Genomic DNA, 19,700 nt, shown 5'->3' on the forward strand with positions numbered 1-19,700 from the left:
TGTTAACTCACAAAACTAACGCACAGGAGGAGGAAATCTCAAATATTTGTATGGTGCATAGATGGAATTTTATAGGCAAAATTCATTCAATAAATTATTATTCTTAATAGGCTAAGAAAAGTCTAATAGCAAAAGTGCAAACAAACTTTAGCTATCTTTTGCTTTATGTAACTCTAATCTTTGACATTTCAATTCATTTACATAAACTAAGAAGATAATGCAGTAAACTTTTACTATCAAGAGGCGGTGCAGTAATAATAATTGGTAGCATGATTTATTTGGCTACAAATAGATTGGTTACTAGTTACTACACAATCCTGCAAAGCTTAGCCTTTAATAGAGTTAAAATAATCACACATTTTGTGTGGAAGTTTCTTAATATTAAATGTTTTTTGGTTTGTAGACCAAGAAATTAGGTGATATTGATTATCAATCTTTAATTTTAATATTTTGATGACTCATTTAATATCATAAAAATTTAAAAGGCCAAATTTATATCAAGTGAATGTTTGAATAAGTAAATTAATAATCTAGTATAAAAGGTAATAATATTAAAGTTTAAGTTATATTTTTTAATAATTTTTACTATTATTAAATAAAATTTATCTTGTATAATGATAATAAAACATTTAACAATTGTTTTTCATTATTAATCAAAAAGGGTTTACAGACGGATAAAGCTAGCTACAGTTACACTATTTTAAATTTTTAAACAATATTTCACGATTTAGTGTATAAAAGTATAAAATAATGTCATAATAATTCACGACTATTTTGTACTATTATTAGAATAGAATGTCACGTGATCCGTGGCTTGAGTATAGGAAACATTTGAACCGTTGATTGACGAACTCATCTACGGCTCTAGTTGAAAGATTTCACAACGCTCAATCAAAACCTCCCAAAGCCAAAACAATTCAAAATTTCTCTCTACACTTTTTTCCAAATCCACCGTTATATATACACCATAAACCTTATCAAATCCTTCACACCAACACCACAATCATATAATCTTTACCAATACAATTTAACCCTAATACGTTTGTTAATTTCAAGCAAGACGATAATAATGGCTCGTACAAAGCAAGCCGCACGTAAGTCTACAGGAGGAAAGGCACAGAGAAGGTAATTGGCAACGAAGGCTGCTCGAAAGTCAACTCCGGCCACCAGTAGAGTCAAAAAGCCTCGCTTCAGGCCGGGAACAGTGGCTCTAAGAGTGATCATAAAGTACCAAAAGAGCACCGAGCTTCTTATTCGGAAGCTTCCATTCTAAAGACCAGTGAGAGAAATTGCTTAGGATTTCAATACTGATCTTAGGTTTCAGAACAGTGCCGTCTTTGCTCTTCAAGAAGCTATTAAAGCTTATCTGGTTGGTCTTTTCGAGGTCACCAACTTCTGCGCCATTCATGGAGAGTTACCATTATACCTTGGGATATTCAACACGCTCGCAGAATCAGAGGCGAGAGGGCTTAAGCTACGTAGCTTTCATCTGCAATTCAATTAAAATTAGATTATTATCTGTTTTAGTATGCTACAGATCTCATTATGTTTGAAATGTGTTTGCATTGTAAAATTTATCTTATTTCAAGTTCATGAAAATCTGGATCTGAACTTGTGTAAATTTCTAACTCAGTGAAACGTATGATTGAATCTACATTTAAATAAATTTGATGCTAATTACTGCAGAAGTTATTCATTTGAAAATAAATGTGTCAAAACATCAGATAATCCAATCAACAGATTAAAAGTGTGTTTGGATCTATGTTAATTTGGTTTGAATGCATATCCAAATTAACACACCACATGTAGTTTTTTTTGTGAAATCAAACATGCACTAATATATTATAAATGTTTTTTGATATCTTCTCGAGGATGTAAGAAAGAGGCGCGTCCTTTATCTAGAGAATATCTGGTACATTGCTTTGATGCTAATTACAGCAAAATTATTCATTCAAAAATAAATGAGTGTCAAAACATGAGATAATCCAATCAACAGATTAAAAGTGTGTTTGGATTTGTGTTAATTTAGTTTGAATGCATATCCAAATTAACACAACACATGCTAGTTTATGTGAAATCCAACATGCATTAAGATATTATAAATGTTTTTCGATATCTTCTCGAGGATGTAAGAAAGCGACGCCTCCTTTATCTATATTTGAGAATTTCTGGTACACTGCTTTGAGATTTCGACGAGGAGCATTTTTGTGTAACCTAACTAAAATCTTGGCGCAGTCTCTGAATACACAGGAAACTTAATTAAGTGATTTGATCAATATATGCATTGTTTGGAAATGGATTAATGGGGAAAAAAAATACCTAATTTGTTCTGATCTGTATCCAGCCTTGTACATGAGAATTTCCGTCCAGAAAGGTCTTCTATTGAGTGTGCAGCGAGCAGCATAGACAGCAGCTGCAGCAGTCATTGAAGGACAGTAGAAGATGGCGACTTTATAGTGCGTGAGACCAAGTTCGGCCAGGAAATATGCCATGTTCTCTACCTGCACAGTATCCGACATATGTTTTAAATAATTGCTTGTTTTTGTTAAAGTTCGAAGATAATTTATAAGAAAATAATTGTCGAATGTAAATTTTCGTTTCGGACTTAAGAAATTGTAAAAGAAATAGAAGCAAAGAAGTAAAATTCCTAATCTTCCCTATAATTTGAAACATCAAAGATAGAAACAAAATATTGCTTGAGGCCCACATTAAATCTCTTCTCTAAGTTGCCAAAAAGCAGAAGAAAGGAGGAAATATGAAAAAAAATTACTTTTTTGTGCTTCTTTTTTCTTATTAAAGTACAATAATTTTTAATTAATGTAAAAAAATATTTTTTTATATTTCTTTCCTACTAAATATAAAATTCTACCTTTTTTTCTCATAAATTTGTATTCACATTCTTTTTTATTATTTTCTTTCTAAGACCCAATAAAGCGTTAGCTGTTTTCAAACATGAACTTGGAATATCAAGGGAAACCAGAATCCTGTAATTGATATTACCAGCTGATCTAGCAAACCAGAAGCCCTGATAAATCGAACCAGAAAGACATAGAGTGTGGGGATTGTTAAATGCCATTCTAATTTCTCAAGAATTGTTTTCTCCATGGAAAGAATTCGATTGTTGGTGTAAGCATTATCTGATATGCTAACAAAGTCTTTCACCTACAATTCCAACAATCAGTAAGAAATTTAGAAAGAAAAATCCTAAATAACACCTTGAGTACATACATTTAAAGAGAAAGACAAGAAGATAGACAAATGATACTTACCTAATGTGAAATAATTGAGAAATAAATAAAAAAATAAAATAAAAATAAATAAATAAATAAATATATATATATATATATATATATATAATAGGTATTTAAACTGTTAAAATGTTTAAAAATCACACTCCCTCTCTTCCTTTTAAAGTTATGGCTTCAGAATTTTATTTTATTTTTTTTGTCAGAGGTTTAAGAAAACTTTTATTACTTTTTTTCTACTACTTTTATAAAATTATTAATTATTTTTCATATTTACCATCAGATAGATAATTAATTATTAAAAATTAATGAGATGAAATAACAATTTTTTTCATAACTTTCCTGCATCCCCATAAAATATATTTTATTTTCAATATTGAGAGTTAATGAGTATAATTAATAAATAAAAAGTTGTGGTACCTGAGGAGACCATATCTCTTCATATTTGCAAGCTAGGAGCATTGAGCCTATGCCCACTAACTGCAATTCTTCTTTTGACACAATTGTTAATGAGAGATATCGATCAATTATATTTACAGTAAGATAGAGCGTCTCAGGCTTAAATTTGAATTTCATATGGACATCAACCAGCCAATCCACAGTGATAGACCTCATCATCTCATTAATATTATGTTGTGATTTCATGTAATCCAAAGCTTGATAATCTTCCTGCATCATATAGTTTCCATTAACAAACAGATGAAGATCATAATTAAAGGTACAAGATCTGAGGGTGATGGGTACTTCTGTTAGCTTATAGAATTTGTACATGTCATCAAGGTATTCAGCTACTACCACTTCATTTGCGTCATTTGCATCAATGTCAACAGGCTGATCCTCACCTTCAACCAAGATTCCTGAAGCAGCCTTCATCAAAACCCAAAACAATATAAGAAACCGCCAATAAAAAGCCAAAATGGGGATAGAGCAACTTATTCAAATCTACCACCATGTGTGTTGTAGACAAAATTGAACCTCCTTCCTTTGTCCAGTAACTACTGAAGTTAGAGTCTTGACTTTCCTACAAAATCTCTCCCTTGACTCCCTTCCCTTTCCCTAGAAAATATTACCTTTTTTCTAGCTTCAAAACCAACCACATCTGCAAGCTCAGGATTTAGCTTGTGAAATAAATCTTCTACATAGTGTTCCTGGTGAACAATTGCATTTTTGTCTAGTGCAGCTACGACTACATGCTGAGAACAAACATTTGGCAATTGAAAGTGCACTAAGTCAATCATAAGGATTATTCAAACATTATTTAAATGAGATAAGAAAATTGTCTTCTGAATACTATTGTACTTTATTCCCTTGTGCAGCTCCTTGCTCATTAGCTTGGACTTCTAACACTGGATTCTGCAATCCAACAGGGATAAATTCACTAAATACTAGTGCATAGATATATGTGATATATGTGCAATTCAAGTTCATTGCCGAATAAAGATAGCGAAGGAGACATAGTTTATACTGTACAGTTTGTTCATTCTCCAACAGTTTTGCAAGTAACCTCCTAAAGGTAACAAACAAGTTTGGTTAATAACTAGCAAATAGAGGAGACATGGCAAGCTACTAGTGAACAAGAAGAAAATTGGAGAACCTTTTAACTGGCCGCAAAATCTGCTTCCCTTCCGCAATACTAAACGCCTCCAAATTACCAATGTCTCCAAGAACTTGACGATTCCCTTGTTGACTTTCTTCTTTTATTTTGCCTCTTCCTGCAAGGAAGACACCAACTGATATGCATTAAAGATGCAGAGTCTAAAAAAACAGAAAGGCCATTGTTAGGGATTATTAACATCGCAAAACTATCAAATACTTTTCAATAAAATTCAGTGAGGAGAAAAAAAAAAGGTTTAAGCGTCCATGAAATTACAGTTATAATATTTCGGGGTAAGAGGTACACTTGTTATAGTTTTGCTGAAACATCTTCCGAATCAGCCTTCTAAGGCAAATGTAAATTTCAGCATTTTAATTATTAGCTCTCACTTAAAACTTTTTGATAATCCCTGAAATAAAACTTATTCTCTTTTAACAAATAAACTTTCTAAATTATAATCACTTCATAAACATTTTGACAAATTACGAAAAATAATATGATTCATCGATTTTTTGTTCAGATATCATAGAATAAGAGAAGCGAAAAGCCACTTTCATGGTATTAAACAGGAAAACGCCCCCAAAAAGTAACCAGCAAAGTTTCATATAAACAGCAACAGAAGTTAAAATCCAAAGCCGAGAAAGGAATGCAAAATTATAAACTTCAATCAATACATTCAACAAAGATAGATAGAAGCTCCTCAAACCTCTTGTGCTGTCCATCGTCTTGTATCAGCTGAATTGTTCAGCTGCACGACAGCAGGCAGCGCCAAAGAGTGGAAGGGAGGGGTTAGCAAAGTTTAATTTTTGTTGAAGAGATAATTAATTTGGAAGAGGGTAAACCCCTAAAACTCTCTTAAACTAATTTACCCTTGTTTGTTTCTCAATCCTTTCATTCAATTGTTTCTCAATCCTTATCCTTTCTCCGATTAAGATCTATTTCTCTCAGCAAGCTCTTCGCTTTATAGAATTTTTTTTTAATTTTACGAAAATGTGATATTAATTTTAAAAAATAATAAAATAGAAATAAAAAATTTTAAAATATTAACTTTTAGAGAAAAAATGTAATTTGTGTATTTTTTTTAAAACAATTAAAAAATAAAAAAATTAATTTTTAGAGTAATTTTTTTAAAAATTTATTAAAAAAATAGAAATATAATTTATAAAGTGATAATTTCAAAATATATTAATTTTTAGAATAAGAAAAATATTTAATTTTTATATTTTTAAAAACAAAATTAAAAATAAAAAAAATAAAAAACATAATATTATTTATATTATTAATTCTATGTTACTCTCTTATCTCTATTAAACTTTAATTTTTTTTCTTTTTTTCTTCTCTTTTTAAACTCTTTACTTCTCTTCCCCTCCAAACTCTCTCAAAAGAAAGCTTTAAGCTTTTATAATTCACATCAATTAAAAAAACTCTATCGGTTTGAATATCCATTGACCAACCAATATCAGTTTCCATATTATTAAAAATTCCATACCTATTTTTCCACAAATATGTATATCTCAAACTTAAAATTGTGTAAGCGCAAACGTTAGGCCTATTGGGTTAACAAATAAAATAACATACCGAACAATATAAAAAATTAAACAGTAAAAAAAATTAAGTATTAAAACAAGAAACGAACAAATAAAAAAAATCTGATTAAAAATGGATGCATTTTACCTAAAAGAACGAACAATTTCAGTTCGTCCAATAGATACAATACAATAAAATTCACAAATATCGGATCAATTTGTTAAAGCAAATGCCATCAATTACAAATCACAGGAATCACAACAATGTGTATGACGATACTCTAACGTACCCAGCGGTGAAGAAACCTAAGCTCTCTCTCCCCTGATTCTACGAGCGAGTTGAATATCCTTAGGCATGATAGTTACTCGTTTAGCATGAATCGCACAGAGGTTGGTGTCTTCGAAGAGACCAACCAAATAAGCTTCTGCTGCTTCTTGCAGTGCAGAAACAGCGCTGCTCTGAAAACGCAAATCGGTTTTGAAATCCTGTGCGATTTCCCTTACCAGACGCTGAAACGGAAGCTTCCTGATCAGCAACTCCGTGCTCTTCTGATACTTCCTGATTTCCCTCAAAGCCACCGTCCCTGGCCTGAATCGGTGCGGCTTTTTCACGCCGCCGGTCGCCGGAGCTGATTTTCTCGCCGCTTTAGTGGCAAGCTGCTTCCTCGGCGCCTTCCCTCCGGTGGACTTGCGCGCGGTTTGCTTGGTTCGTGCCATTACAGTGAACAATTGTGTGTGTTTCAACGCTTAATCGAAAATCGTTCTGAAAATTGAATTGAAGTTATGTGTGTGTGGCGTTTAAGTACGAGGATTTATAAAAATAGAAGCGGGAAGTCTAAATTTGTTTTTGGGATAGAATAAATATGAACCCTCGATTAGATATTAATGTATGGACACAGATGGTGATCTGTGGCTATGTAAAATAGACCAATAGAATTGCACCAATCTCATCTGTCGTAAAATCAAAGGGCTATGAATTAGGATGCCTTTATTGAATTTTTGGACTAACAAATTGTGGGCTTATTCTATGTGATATATGGGCCCAAACTCATCAAATATTATTTTTATATTCATTCGCTTAATTCTTTGTTTAAGAAGTAATAATTGACCGAAAATAAATAATTTTTTTAAAAAAAGAATATAATAAGAGGAGAGAAAAAATTAAATTAAAAACTGAAGTGAAAAAATATTTAGTTTTGCAAAAAAAAAATTATTTCTTAATTAAAACAAATAAAATGAATTCTTATTTATATTTTTTCTTCCCCTACTTTATCTAATTGTCATTAATTTTATTTAAAAATAATATATTGTCCACTAAAATTTTGAACTAGAATAAACTATAGGCATGATACACGATTCAGAATGATTATTGTAGGTAATTTTTCCACACTTGTCATTCTACATTCACTTGTATCATTGGAATTGTGTAAAATAGGACACTATAAGTACCTCTTACAGAATGTACACTTTAATAATTTGGTTGGTTTAAGAAAATGAAAATGAAAGAAAATAAAAATAATAATAATACAAGACTAGAGGAAGTAGTGAAAAAAATAAACCTATACTAATAACGATTAATTTAATATTAAATTATTAATAAATAATATACTCTTTAATCTAATATTGAATTATCATTATAAATAATATATTTATTTTCATTACGTCATAAACAAGCTTTTAAAGCGTTAACTTAGATAGCATTTAGTAAAAATCATTTTATAACAATACATTTAAAGAACAGATAATATAAAACCGCTCTGTAAAGTCATACAGAGCAGTTAATAAAAAATCGCTATCTAAAGTTATTCTTGGAGAGTGGTTAATAAGGAACTGATTTCTAAAATCTTTAACTTTTATAAATAAAACACGTTCAACTCATGAATTTTTTCGTCTTGCTAACAAAGTTAGTCTCTTTTATTTCTATAAGTTCTTTTCATTTTTTATGAGTTAGCAAAGTTGGTGTCCTTAATTTTTTTTATATTTGTAGGTTCTCTTCATCTTCTATTTTTTTTATTTTTTTAGCATTAACAAATTAGTTTTTATTTATCTTACTAATTTATTCTCTTTTATCTTCTTATTTGTGTTTGGTTTGTGCAGACATGAGTTATTTAATTAATAGTGTATAAATTTAAGATTTAATTTTGATTTACGATAAAAATAAAGAAATTTTGAATGTCAAATTTATAAATTAAAATTTAAACTTAACAATAAATTAATTTTAATTTGCTGCAAAAAAAATAAATTTTAAATTTGCAGTTTACTTCATACTTTAGACAACGATTCTCTCTAATTCTACAGTAGTTCTAAATGTTCTCTAATTTAAAATAAAACTACTTTTTTATCTCATTTCTGATATAGTGTTGTAGTGTATGTAACTACTTGAATGATTGAATTTTAATTTATCTTTGTTTCTATTAACATTTATAGACCAAGTTGTATTGTTTACACAAATAGCTTATTATTGTAAAATGGAAAATTGTGTATGATTTTCTTTTATTAAACATTTGATTAAAGAATGATTGATAGAGTTTGAATGTTAAAGTAAGGTGATCGATTTTGATATCTTTTCTCGAGAGAAAACCAAATTAATAGAAACCACGAAAATCCCGGACTTGTCCCGTTCTATTATCTTGTTATACTTCCTATTCCTTAACCTTCAACTAACCCATGTGAAGGTAAACTTCTTCCATGAATTTTATCGATTCAGCCACACGTCTTTTGTTTTTCTTATTTGTTACATTCTAAGTTTTCATCGACAATGATATAACTTCTCCTGAGACCTCTCAGACTCTTATCAAGCTACGAGAAAAAGAAACAGTAAACATGGCAGGTTTTTGAAGACAACTTGAAAGGCAAGCTACACATATAATTTAAGAGATGTGAAAGACTGGTAATTAAGAAATGGGGAATCTGGCTTTGCTGTATTGTAATTAACCGCCCAAAACAAGACAAAATCAAAGAGGACAAGATTCACATAATGTAGCTTCTAGACCATGATGTTTAAAAACACGTTAAAAAAATTTTAAACCTTAGTCAAATGCAAAAGTTAGAATTTTTAGTGTTAAAGGGAACATGAATGCATATTCATTCAAACGTGAATCCAAGTACACTTGGAACTTTATGATAAGTAATAATTACTTCAGTTTGCATTTGCAATATATGTTTCATAAAAGTCGATACCTAAAAAGATAATTGTTGTTGTCATTTTACACTAGCAGCAGTACTTGGCTTGGTTTTTCTTTACCACTATAATTTTTCACGGGGGCTAATCAGAAAGAGCCACAAAATGCATAACTTGTTTCTTTCAAGCTAGGCTGTGACCGTGAGTGAAAATGAAAGAGAAGTAATGTTCACGCATACAGAGCTGGAATCCAGGTACATTCCCATGTTTTGTTTCCAATTAGGGGCAATGAAACAAAGAAAATATTTAAAATGGAAATTTTCACTAATATCATTCTAACTGCTACACAACCATTTCCAGTGCATTGCGGCATTTGTTTAATGGCTGAGTCTGTGACAAACGAGCTTAGCGGTCCCCTATTTCCTTGTTCTTTTGTTTCTAAGAGAAGTTTCCTTTTTAGAACTCAAGCTTGTTGCATTGCCAAGTGTACCTACTGAGAAATACTCGCTCTATACCATACATACATTACTTGGATCAACCGTTAATGCAAGCTCCTACGCTTTTAAACTTGGAGCTTGTGGGGTTTGCATTATATCATGACGTATTTTTTAAAACACCTTAAAAAAATCTATAAACATAAATATAGTTTAGAAACTACAACTAATATAATTGAAGTAAACACAACTTTAAGACTATTCAAACATAAATTCAAAACCTAGATTAACTACCATAAGCTCTCACTTACACTTAGTAGATAGTTGTCCTTTAGGTATACTGATATATAAGTTTGATTTTTTATTGAGTATGGATAATAAATTTTTTTAGAGAGATAAAATTTACTTACGTAATATATATGACTAATGAATTAGTATTTAGCTGTCAATGTAATGGTATTCTTGGTATGCACTCACAAAGATAAGTTTCTCACATTCTTACTAAATCAATGTATTAGAAGTTTATATTCTAAAAATTAGAGTGTCTAATTACTCTGAACTTAGGTTAGAGTGATAACTACTAACTCATAACTACATGATATAAAAAATAATAATTAATACTTACGCGAATAAGTTTTTATAAGAAAAAATAATATAAAAAATAAATATTTTTAAGTTAAATATTATTATTTTCTTATGTTTAAAATAAATTAAATAAAAGAATTTGATTCATTTTATTATTTAATTTTTTATTATATAAATATTTATTAAAAAATTATCCAAACAGAGCTTAAGAAAAAAATTTAAGACTGGTTGTAGTCAAGATTTAGAAAAATAATCAAGTGAAGAACTAAAATAAATCCTTGACTCAGTATAGAATTGAAAGCATTACATCATAAAAATTAATTTTACTAATTTAAATTTTAAGGTTAAATTTAAATAATTAATAATATTAATATTTTTTATAAAAACAAAAAAATTATTATATATTTATGTTTTTAATACAATAAATATATACTTTCTTTAATAAAATTTATTTTTAAATTGAACTCTAGAAATTAAGGTTAATAAATTGTAAAACTGACAAAAAAAAAAATGATATACATCCCTACAAAATCAGCTCCAATAATAATGAATTTGATCATAACGTGAATCTTCAATTTGTGGCCTTTGACGGTGGCTTAACCTGATATAAATACATAGAAGACGAAGGTAGATGGCATCTTCACCATTTTGATTTTTCAGATTAGGCTAAGACATCGTTTTCATTAACCTTTGTCTGTAGTAGCCCGTCCTCATAAGCCTTGCGTGAACACTAAGCGTGGATTCATGGGGCTTATTCCTTCGTTCCCACCATTGTCAAAAATTGAAGCCAGTTAATATAAAACAGTTAGATACCTATCAGTAAACCTTGCACCAATGATTGATTGGTCCTGTATCCTTTCATATTTGGTCCCATTTTGCAGACATTATTTAAGTAAATCAACGTTAGAGAAAAAAAAAATGTGTGATATACTTTTCAACGTTAGGTAAATCAACAATTTTAATATTATGTCGTATAATTATTTATTATTAACTTTATTTTATATATATCACAAATAATTGTTTCTCTATGCTTTTATTGTTTGGTTAAAAGGAACTATGATTTCATGAGATGTAAAACATGAGCTTTACACAAGAGAGGGGGGGAGGGGTTATAACAGGAAAAAAAGACTTTCAAGAAACGAACATGTAGTTTTACTTTTGATTTCATAAAAATACAAGAGAAAAAAAATGGATTAAGATTTGAGAGTAACAACTAAACAAAAATAATCATGTGTCAAATACAATATTAACTTGTGTGCTGAAATTGTCTTTATGTCATGTACTTTAAAAATGATGTAATATAGATAGATTGTATAGCTATTATTGTTATTATTTTGTCAATAGATTGTATAGCTACTATGAGATATATAGTTGAATAGTTTCAATGATAAAAAAAAATGTCAAGACCTACTATTTTGAGTGTCCTCTGTTTATTTTCTCTTTTGGGATTTTAAAGATGCTATTGGCACTTTAAATGGTAATGTTAAAGTAACTTACTATTTTTATAATTTTGAGTGAAAGTATGATATCAAAGAATAATTAAAGACAGCAGCATTTGGTGATCCAATAAAATGGAATAGATCAGTTTTGTTCAACTCTTTTTTACTTAATTTAATAAAATCAAAGTATATTTTTTTTCATAGCATATCTAGTTTTGTGTTATCTTTTAAATCCACCACAGATAAAACATAATCTATATATGCTGTATTCCCTATAGTTTTAAAACTTTTGTTTATTGAATACTATCCTACTATTATCCGTTTGGTGGGAGCAAAAAATATATTTGGTGGTTATAGGAGAAGACTAAACGTTTCCCAACTACTACATCAATTATATAGTCAAAACCTAATGCCCCTGTCTTCTAAAAAATAGCTAAACTACCTACTATGAATTGCTTGAGTGGTTGTGAAATGCTAAGTTATATTCCATGAACAAAGAAAATACCAGAATTTAATTCAGGCACCTGAGTTAATATTATCAATTAAGCAAGAAAAGACACTTTTTGCATGTGGTTGTTTGACAAATCTAACTAACTGCCCTTGTTGATTGAGCTTAGGGACATTAATTTCCTTAAATTAGTGACTTTAATTTGCAAGAAAAAGGGTGGTCATAGTCACAACAAACTCCTCAATAAACAATTACATTGTCCTACATGGAACTCCAAATTCAATTATACAAAAGGATACCATAGTCCAAGAAAGAAAAAACATTCTCCATTTTCAAAAATACCATATGGGAACATGTATTTATATGTGGCATGACTAGGGCATTATGTAATTTTAAAAGATGCTACGAACCAATTGGTCCCCACTGTGGCACTCTGTTTTGTAAGATTCATTGTCTGCAAGTTTTTGGATGTTTTTGAACCTTTTGGTTATTTTTCTTCCCCTTTCGGCAGAAAAACCTGAATCTTTGCACGGCTCAATATATTTGTTTTTTCCATTTTCTTATTGGACGATATTAACCTCAGCGATAGTAATCAAATTTATAGAAGCTCAAAACTTTAGGGCCTTCTATAGTAAGATTATTTTTCCAAGACGCTTTTGGCTTGTTTGTTTTTTATATTTTTAATAACACTGAATATTTTGATAAGAAAAAACATTATTTAAATTAATTTATATACATATTTTAGTTACATTTAATGACTTAAATTTACTTATATTACTTTGAATTAAACGAGTAGGTAAAATTATCCAACTTGAGATCAACTCCATGAATTTGATTAGTGGTTTTTCCATTTTGAAGATTCCTAGTGACCTTTGGTCTTATGGGGCAGGTTTACAATCTTAATCTTCATGAAGGGTCACCACGCTTGCTTGGATAAAGAAAAAACAACCTGGTTTGTGTTATGGCATGTGCATTGGGCATTTAATACAGAGAAGATTATTCTTACAGGGTTTTTCGGTTCTTTTTTTTAACACTCAAAACGAAAAATGATGAAAAAAAAAGTGAAATCCATAGAATTTTTTTAATGTAAAGAAAATAAGGTATTCATTCCATGTTCACTGTTTTTTTTTTCTTCTTTTAAACGCAAATACTTCATACAGGAAACTTCAAATATAATATCACTTCACATAAATATTAAGTAACATGTTTTCTTTATAAAAAAAAGAAAAGGCTTATAGCTTAGTTAGGTCGTTCACCAACTCTCTCCACCATATTGGGATAAGGAAGTATTTGATGGGTTTTTGAAGATAGGGAACATACTGAGGCTATGATTACACACAAAGTATAAATGAGTACCAAAGCAATATCCTTAGTATGATGAGGAAGGAATATAGTAGAAACCTCCCATGTTGCTTCTAAAGAAATACACCTAACCTGATTTCTGGTATTTTTCCAAATGTGTGGGCATTTTGGTAAACTGAAATCACTCTGCTGGATGCACAAATAGAGTTAGACGTATAATCCTTGGGTTTGGGGTAGACCAATACAATATAAATCACTTTTCAAGTGATAAATCAAAATGACTAAAATCAAATCATAAAAATTATATAAATATTTTATTGAGTCAAAATCACTTTTCTCATGCACTTAAAAAAATTACTCCTCTCTCTCTTCTTCACATGTGTTTACGCCATTAGATTTCATATGAGAACAGAGACAAAGCTCATCTCATTGGGTTTGAGCCGTGACCCTTTCTATCCCTCATTCTATTTTCTGGTTCTCCAAGATCCCATTCTTACCACACATATAATAATAGCCTTCAAATCAAATCCAGCCGTTGGATATCAGCACTGGTTAATCCGTTTTGTTCTTTTCCAATTGTCAATAAGAATTCCGACTATATCAATATTTTAATCTAGTGCACATATTATCTTCTCAGCATTTACATTACATGCTCCGCTTTGTTCTTTCCTCTGTTCTTCTTCATGGCTGCAACTACAACAATTTATCTTCAAGATCACAACAACGAAACCAACAATGGCAACAACGCTGAAATAACAAGGGAGGAAATTCAGACCGCCATATCCAAAGCGGTGGAACTAAGGGCCCTTCATGCTGCATTAACACAAGGAAGTAGCCCAGGCACAACCCATGCTAGATTCCCATCCCCTTCCCCTGCTTCACGCTCCGCTTCTCACTTCTCTGCTCAAGATTACCCTGTTTTCACACCAGTAAGAAGAAGCAATTTTACCTCATTTTTTGTCATTCAACTTTCTCTTCTACCTCCTCTCTGAAATGGGTATTCAAAATCTATTTCACGTATATGAAGTGGAACATAAAGCATGAATTGTGTTTTGACTTCTTATTAAAAAATGAGACCTTTTTAGGACTTCTGCTTTATTTTACCTTTCATGAAACTTTTAAGATTGTAAGTTCGTAACTGAACTGAACCTTGACTTTAATGAAACCAAACAATGATGTTTATTGTCTCATTCTTCTAATTTGGAAACATAGATCATGCTTTTATGTTGGAGAATTAGTCTCTAAATGTGAGAATCATTGACAGAGTTATGAAGACGAGCCACATCAAAACCCAACAAGGAGCAGAACTGTATCAGAAAGCTGGGATGAGAACATGGTAGAAGGAGGGAACAGCATAGAAATCATGGTCCCAGGTTACAAGGAGAAATCAGGTTCAAGAAAGGGACTACCTTTTGGTTTTGCCAACCATGACTCTCACACATGTCCTGCTGATGATACCAAATCTGTGACTGGTTCTACTGCAAATCACATTACGGTTCTTCAAACTTCACCTGCAAATGACTACTTCAAATCTAGGAGGAGAAGCAGTTTAGGGGACTTGAAGCCCTTATCTTCTTGCAATAGATGTAAGCCTGCTGTCATAACTAGTGAATATGAGAGCACCAGGAACCACAAAAGTTCCAATATTGTTGTTCCCCTCACAGATTCTCATGCTTCTTTTCAAACCCAACCAAAAAGTAAAGGGGTGATTTCATGGCTGTTCCCTCGGTTCAAGAAGAAGCATAGGAGTGTGAGTTCTCCAAACAGGACAGAATCTGAGGAAGTTTCTCAGGTTCTTAAGGACATGGGAATAATGTCCATTGAGTCATTGAAGAGGGAGTTGATGGAAGCACATGAGAGTAGAGATGCTGCATTGATGGAAGTTTCTGAGATGAGATCTTCATTGGGGGAGCTGAAACACAAGCTGGAGTACTTGGAGAGTTACTGTGAAGAGTTGAAGAAAGTTTTGAGGCAAACAATGCATACAAAAGAAACCACATTTTCTGAAAAGCTAAATAACCATCCTCAAAGAGGAATACCCTTTGATGGGAATGGAGAAAATTTGATGCCTGTGGCTGAGGAGGTTATGGTAGAAGGCTTCTTGCAGATAGTGTCAGAGTCAAGGTTATCAGTGAAGCAATTCTGCAAGACCCTTATATGCCAGATTGAAGAAACGGATCATTCTTTGATGGACAACTTGAACTTGCTCCTTCAACCATATAGGCTTTCCTTGAATTCCAAATACTCTAAGGCAGTTTTATACCATTTTGAAGCTTTCATAAACCAATCTTTCTTTCAAGACTTTGAGAACATTGTGTTCCAAAAGAATGGTTGCACAAAGTTCTTAGACCCAAGACAAGATCGCCAGGCACAATTCTCATCATTTGTTGCACTAAGGAATTTGAGCTGGAATGAGGTACTAAGAAAGGGTACAAAGTACTACAGTGAGGAATTCAGCAAGTTCTGTGACCAAAAAATGAGTTGCATCATCACTACACTCAGTTGGACTAGGCCTTGGCCTGAGCAACTACTTCAAGCTTTCTTTGTGGCAGCAAAGTGCATATGGTTGCTACATTTGTTGGCCTTTTCTTTCAACCCACCATTGGGAATTCTAAGGGTTGAAGAGAATAGAAGCTTTGATCCTCACTACATGGAAGATTTGGTCACGGATAGGCAAAGATCACAAGGTCCAAGCCGGGTCAAGATCGTGGTGGTGCCAGGGTTTTATGTTCAGGATAGGATCTTGAGGTGTAGAGTTATTTGCAGGCACAAATCTGCACCCTAAAGTAAAATGGAATTTGGAAATTGGTTTGATTTCACTGTCCATTTTATTTTCCTTTTATTTAGAATTTAGATTCTCTCTTCTCTAAGTTTGTAACTATCCAAATGTATGTGATAATGAATAATCGTTCAAATTGGTTAGTCTATTTCTAACTAAGGGATAAACTAAATTAAACTCTTGTTACCATTGTCTATAGCTTAATGTGAAATTGTATCTTTACCCGTTTGCTGCTTCTGTCTATTCTGAGTTCTCGTGTAAAGCATGTACTATACCAGATATACATTGCCACAATGTACGTTTCTTTTGATTCACCTTATTTAATTTTAGATGAAGAATTTTTTTAGCGTATGTTCATATTGTATTCCACGTGGGAAAGAATATAGTTGGAGGGGTCACTGTATCACTTTTGCATTTTGGATCTCTGATTTTCCATTCATTAGGTGGCTTACCAATGTGGCGACGAGAATTGAAAAGCTACAACTTCAATTGGTGGAAATTATCGCTGGTGAGACTAATTTTATTCGTAAAGACCAAATAAGACTCTGTTTAGTTCATCTTCCCTTGTATTATTATCATTATTATGTCCAATTTATTATATTTATTTTCTAAATTGTGTCTGTAAAAGTCCTAATTAATTGAGCAGGTTCCATCATAAATTTTGGGCTCGTTGTTCATAGCCCAATGGAGTAGGTTTCAGAGTCAATTAAGAATGGACTTGGTGAGAAATAGGATTAATTAGGTTATTGACAGCTATGCTTTTCACATTGTGTGAAATTATTGGTTCCATTTTTTTTTTCATTAACAAACACATTGTTGTAGGGAGATTAAAGGAAAGTGTCATGTGGCAGTAATTGCTACCTGCTGCCAATCATCCGAATTGATAATATAATCTTTTTGGGCCTAGGCTTTTGGCCCACTAATGCACCCCACCCCATTTTTGTATTTTTATAATTTGTCTTTAAGTAGTTGGCAAATAAATAAATAAATTATTTATTACATTGTTTAAGGCAATATGCATGTTTTTAAAACTTATTGACTATACCAATAATCCTTGTAACTGAGACACCTTTTTAAATCAAAATCCTATTAAATTAAAGTTTATTATCATTTGACCATGAATTATTAAAATTTTATTTAAAGACTATAATTAAAATTTAAAAAATTAAGTATAATTATAAATGATATCACCATTTAATTTATATTCTACATTGAATAAATACATTATAAATAAAAAAAATCAATACTTTCTTCAATTTTCAAAATAAAGAATATTTTCATATATTAAAACTCCTACATGGAAAAGCGTTCTAATTTCTCGCAGTCAAAGGTTAATTAAATTTCATTAATTAAAAATTAAAATACAAACAAATTAAAGGCAGCACCTACCAAGAGACTCCAACACCACGAAGAAGAGGAAAGAGAAGAAAACTTCTCTCAATCTCACCAACAACACAGCCATGGCAGAAAGAAAACAATCGATAGTGCTATTCCCTTTCATGGCGCAAGGCCACATAATCCCATTCTTGGCATTAGCCCTTCAACTGGAAAAAAGAAAAAACTACAACATCATCATAGTCAACACTTCTCTAAACATAAAAAAGTTAGCATCAACTCTCCCATCGAACTCCTCCATTAAGCTCATCGAGATCCCTTTCAACAGTGAACACCACAATCTCCCACCAAACACAGAAAACACCGATGTCGTCCCATACCACCTCGTCATTCGACTCATCCAAGCCTCCACTACCCTCCGACCAGCCTTCAAACAACTCATACAAAACATCATCAATCAACAACAACAACTATGCATCATAGCTGACATCTTCTTCGGCTGGACAGCCGGCGTGGCTAAAGAGCTCGGCGTTTCTCATGTCATCTTCAGCGGCTGCAGCAGCTTCGGCTTGGCTTGCTACTACTCTCTCTGGATCAACCTTCCCCATCGGCGCGTCGATTCCCACCACTTTTTTTTACCCGATTTTCCAGAAGCGCGTGCCATTCACAGAACTCAGTTACCCGCTAATATATCAGAAGCTGATGGCATCGATGCTTGGTCTATTTTCCAAAGGAAGAATTTTTCCGACTGGGTCAACTCGGACGGGTTTCTGTTCAACACGGTTCAGGAATTTGACTCGGTTGGGTTAAACTACTTCGCCCGGAAACTGAACCGGCCGGCTTGGGCTATTGGACCGGTTCTCCTCTCAACCGGAAGCGGTTCACGCGGGAAAGGGGGTGGCATCGACCCTCAACTTTGCAGAGAATGGCTTAACACAAAGCCTTCGAATTCAGTGTTATTCGTGTGTTTTGGATCGATGAACACGATCTCTGGTTCGCAAATGATGCAACTTGGAACGGCTTTGGAGCGAAGTGGGACGAATTTCATTTGGGTCGTGAGGCCACCCATTGGTTTTGACATAAACTCGGAGTTCAGAGCGGAAGAGTGGTTCCCTGAAGGGTTTATGGAGAAGATTCTGCAATCGAATAGAGGGTTGATAGTGCATGATTGGGCACCGCAAGTGGAGATCCTTTCACATGAAGCTGTGTCTGTTTTTTTGAGTCACTGTGGGTGGAACTCTGCGATGGAATCGCTGAGTCATGGAGTGCCGATTCTTGGGTGGCCTATGGCGGCGGAACAGTTTTACAACTGTAAGGTGTTGGAGGAAGAGGTTGGTGTTTGTGTGGAGGTGGCTAGAGGGAAGAGCTGCGAGGTGAGGTATGAAGATATATTGGCCAAAATTGAGTTGGTGATGGGTGAGAGGGACAAAGGGTTGGAGATGAGGAAGAAAGCTGGTGAGGTTAGGGACATGATAAGGAATGCTATGAAAGATGAAGACGGGTTTAAGGGTTCATCTGTTAGGGGCATGGATCAGTTCTTATCTGCTGCATTGCCCCCCTCTTCATGATGAATCAGTTTTTATTCTATTTTTCTCAAAGTCGAGTAATTCAGAATTGTTGAAGGAAAATTTTCTAGCCAATGTGATGTGTGTTTTGTATAGATTAATTGAGTCTCCAGGGCTGAATGTTTTTGTCGGTCTTTGATGTTTTTCTGAATGTTTGTCTTATGTGACAGCAACAAGTGACCAAATAATGTTTATGTACCTCGAATAATTGTTACTGTTGTATGTAGTCACTACAACGTTACAGATTTGAAGGTCTCAACAAGTAGTTCTACGATAATAATTGCAACTCCAAACCAAACCTTAATGCTAAATCCCAGGCAGTCAATT

The 19,700-nt window shown here is 32.5% G+C and overlaps 4 protein-coding genes and 1 pseudogene across 4 annotated transcripts; 3 read left to right on the top strand and 2 right to left on the bottom strand.

Moving 5' to 3' along the window:
* Positions 1 to 919: 919 nt before the first annotated feature.
* On the bottom strand, positions 920 to 5,561 carry LOC113855980 (G2/mitotic-specific cyclin S13-7-like). Its single transcript, XM_027487609.1, has 10 exons — positions 5,546 to 5,561; positions 4,840 to 4,957; positions 4,716 to 4,752; positions 4,545 to 4,598; positions 4,316 to 4,438; positions 3,990 to 4,112; positions 3,666 to 3,914; positions 3,001 to 3,162; positions 2,320 to 2,501; positions 920 to 1,489 (listed from the first exon to the last, which is right to left on the bottom strand). The coding sequence occupies exons 1-10, from the start codon at positions 5,559 to 5,561 to the stop codon at positions 1,486 to 1,488; spliced, it is 1,068 nt and encodes a 355-aa protein (XP_027343410.1). The 3' UTR covers positions 920 to 1,485.
* Positions 1,070 to 1,473, top strand: LOC113853953 (annotated as a pseudogene).
* Positions 5,562 to 6,671: 1,110 nt separating the features above from the next.
* Positions 6,672 to 7,118, bottom strand: LOC113853952 (histone H3.2). Its single transcript, XM_027484692.1, has one exon. It carries the CDS (start codon positions 7,080 to 7,082, stop codon positions 6,672 to 6,674), a length of 411 nt encoding a protein of 136 aa, XP_027340493.1. The 5' UTR covers positions 7,083 to 7,118.
* A 6,978-nt stretch (positions 7,119 to 14,096) lies between these two features.
* LOC113855279 (IRK-interacting protein-like) lies at positions 14,097 to 16,494 on the top strand. The gene is made up of 3 exons (XM_027486854.1): positions 14,097 to 14,245; positions 14,332 to 14,623; positions 14,959 to 16,494. The coding sequence occupies exons 1-3, from the start codon at positions 14,097 to 14,099 to the stop codon at positions 16,477 to 16,479; spliced, it is 1,962 nt and encodes a 653-aa protein (XP_027342655.1). The 3' UTR covers positions 16,480 to 16,494.
* A 1,426-nt stretch (positions 16,495 to 17,920) lies between these two features.
* Positions 17,921 to 19,433, top strand: LOC113855467 (UDP-glycosyltransferase 92A1). Its single transcript, XM_027487110.1, has one exon. The coding sequence runs from the start codon at positions 17,934 to 17,936 to the stop codon at positions 19,374 to 19,376; it is 1,443 nt and encodes a 480-aa protein (XP_027342911.1). The 5' UTR covers positions 17,921 to 17,933; the 3' UTR covers positions 19,377 to 19,433.
* The last annotated feature ends 267 nt before the right edge of the window (positions 19,434 to 19,700 follow it).

This window comes from Abrus precatorius, unplaced genomic scaffold (genome assembly GCF_003935025.1).
Source record: "Abrus precatorius isolate BTA unplaced genomic scaffold, Abrus_2018 Scaffold11, whole genome shotgun sequence".
NCBI classification, from domain to species: Eukaryota; Viridiplantae; Streptophyta; class Magnoliopsida; order Fabales; family Fabaceae; genus Abrus; species Abrus precatorius.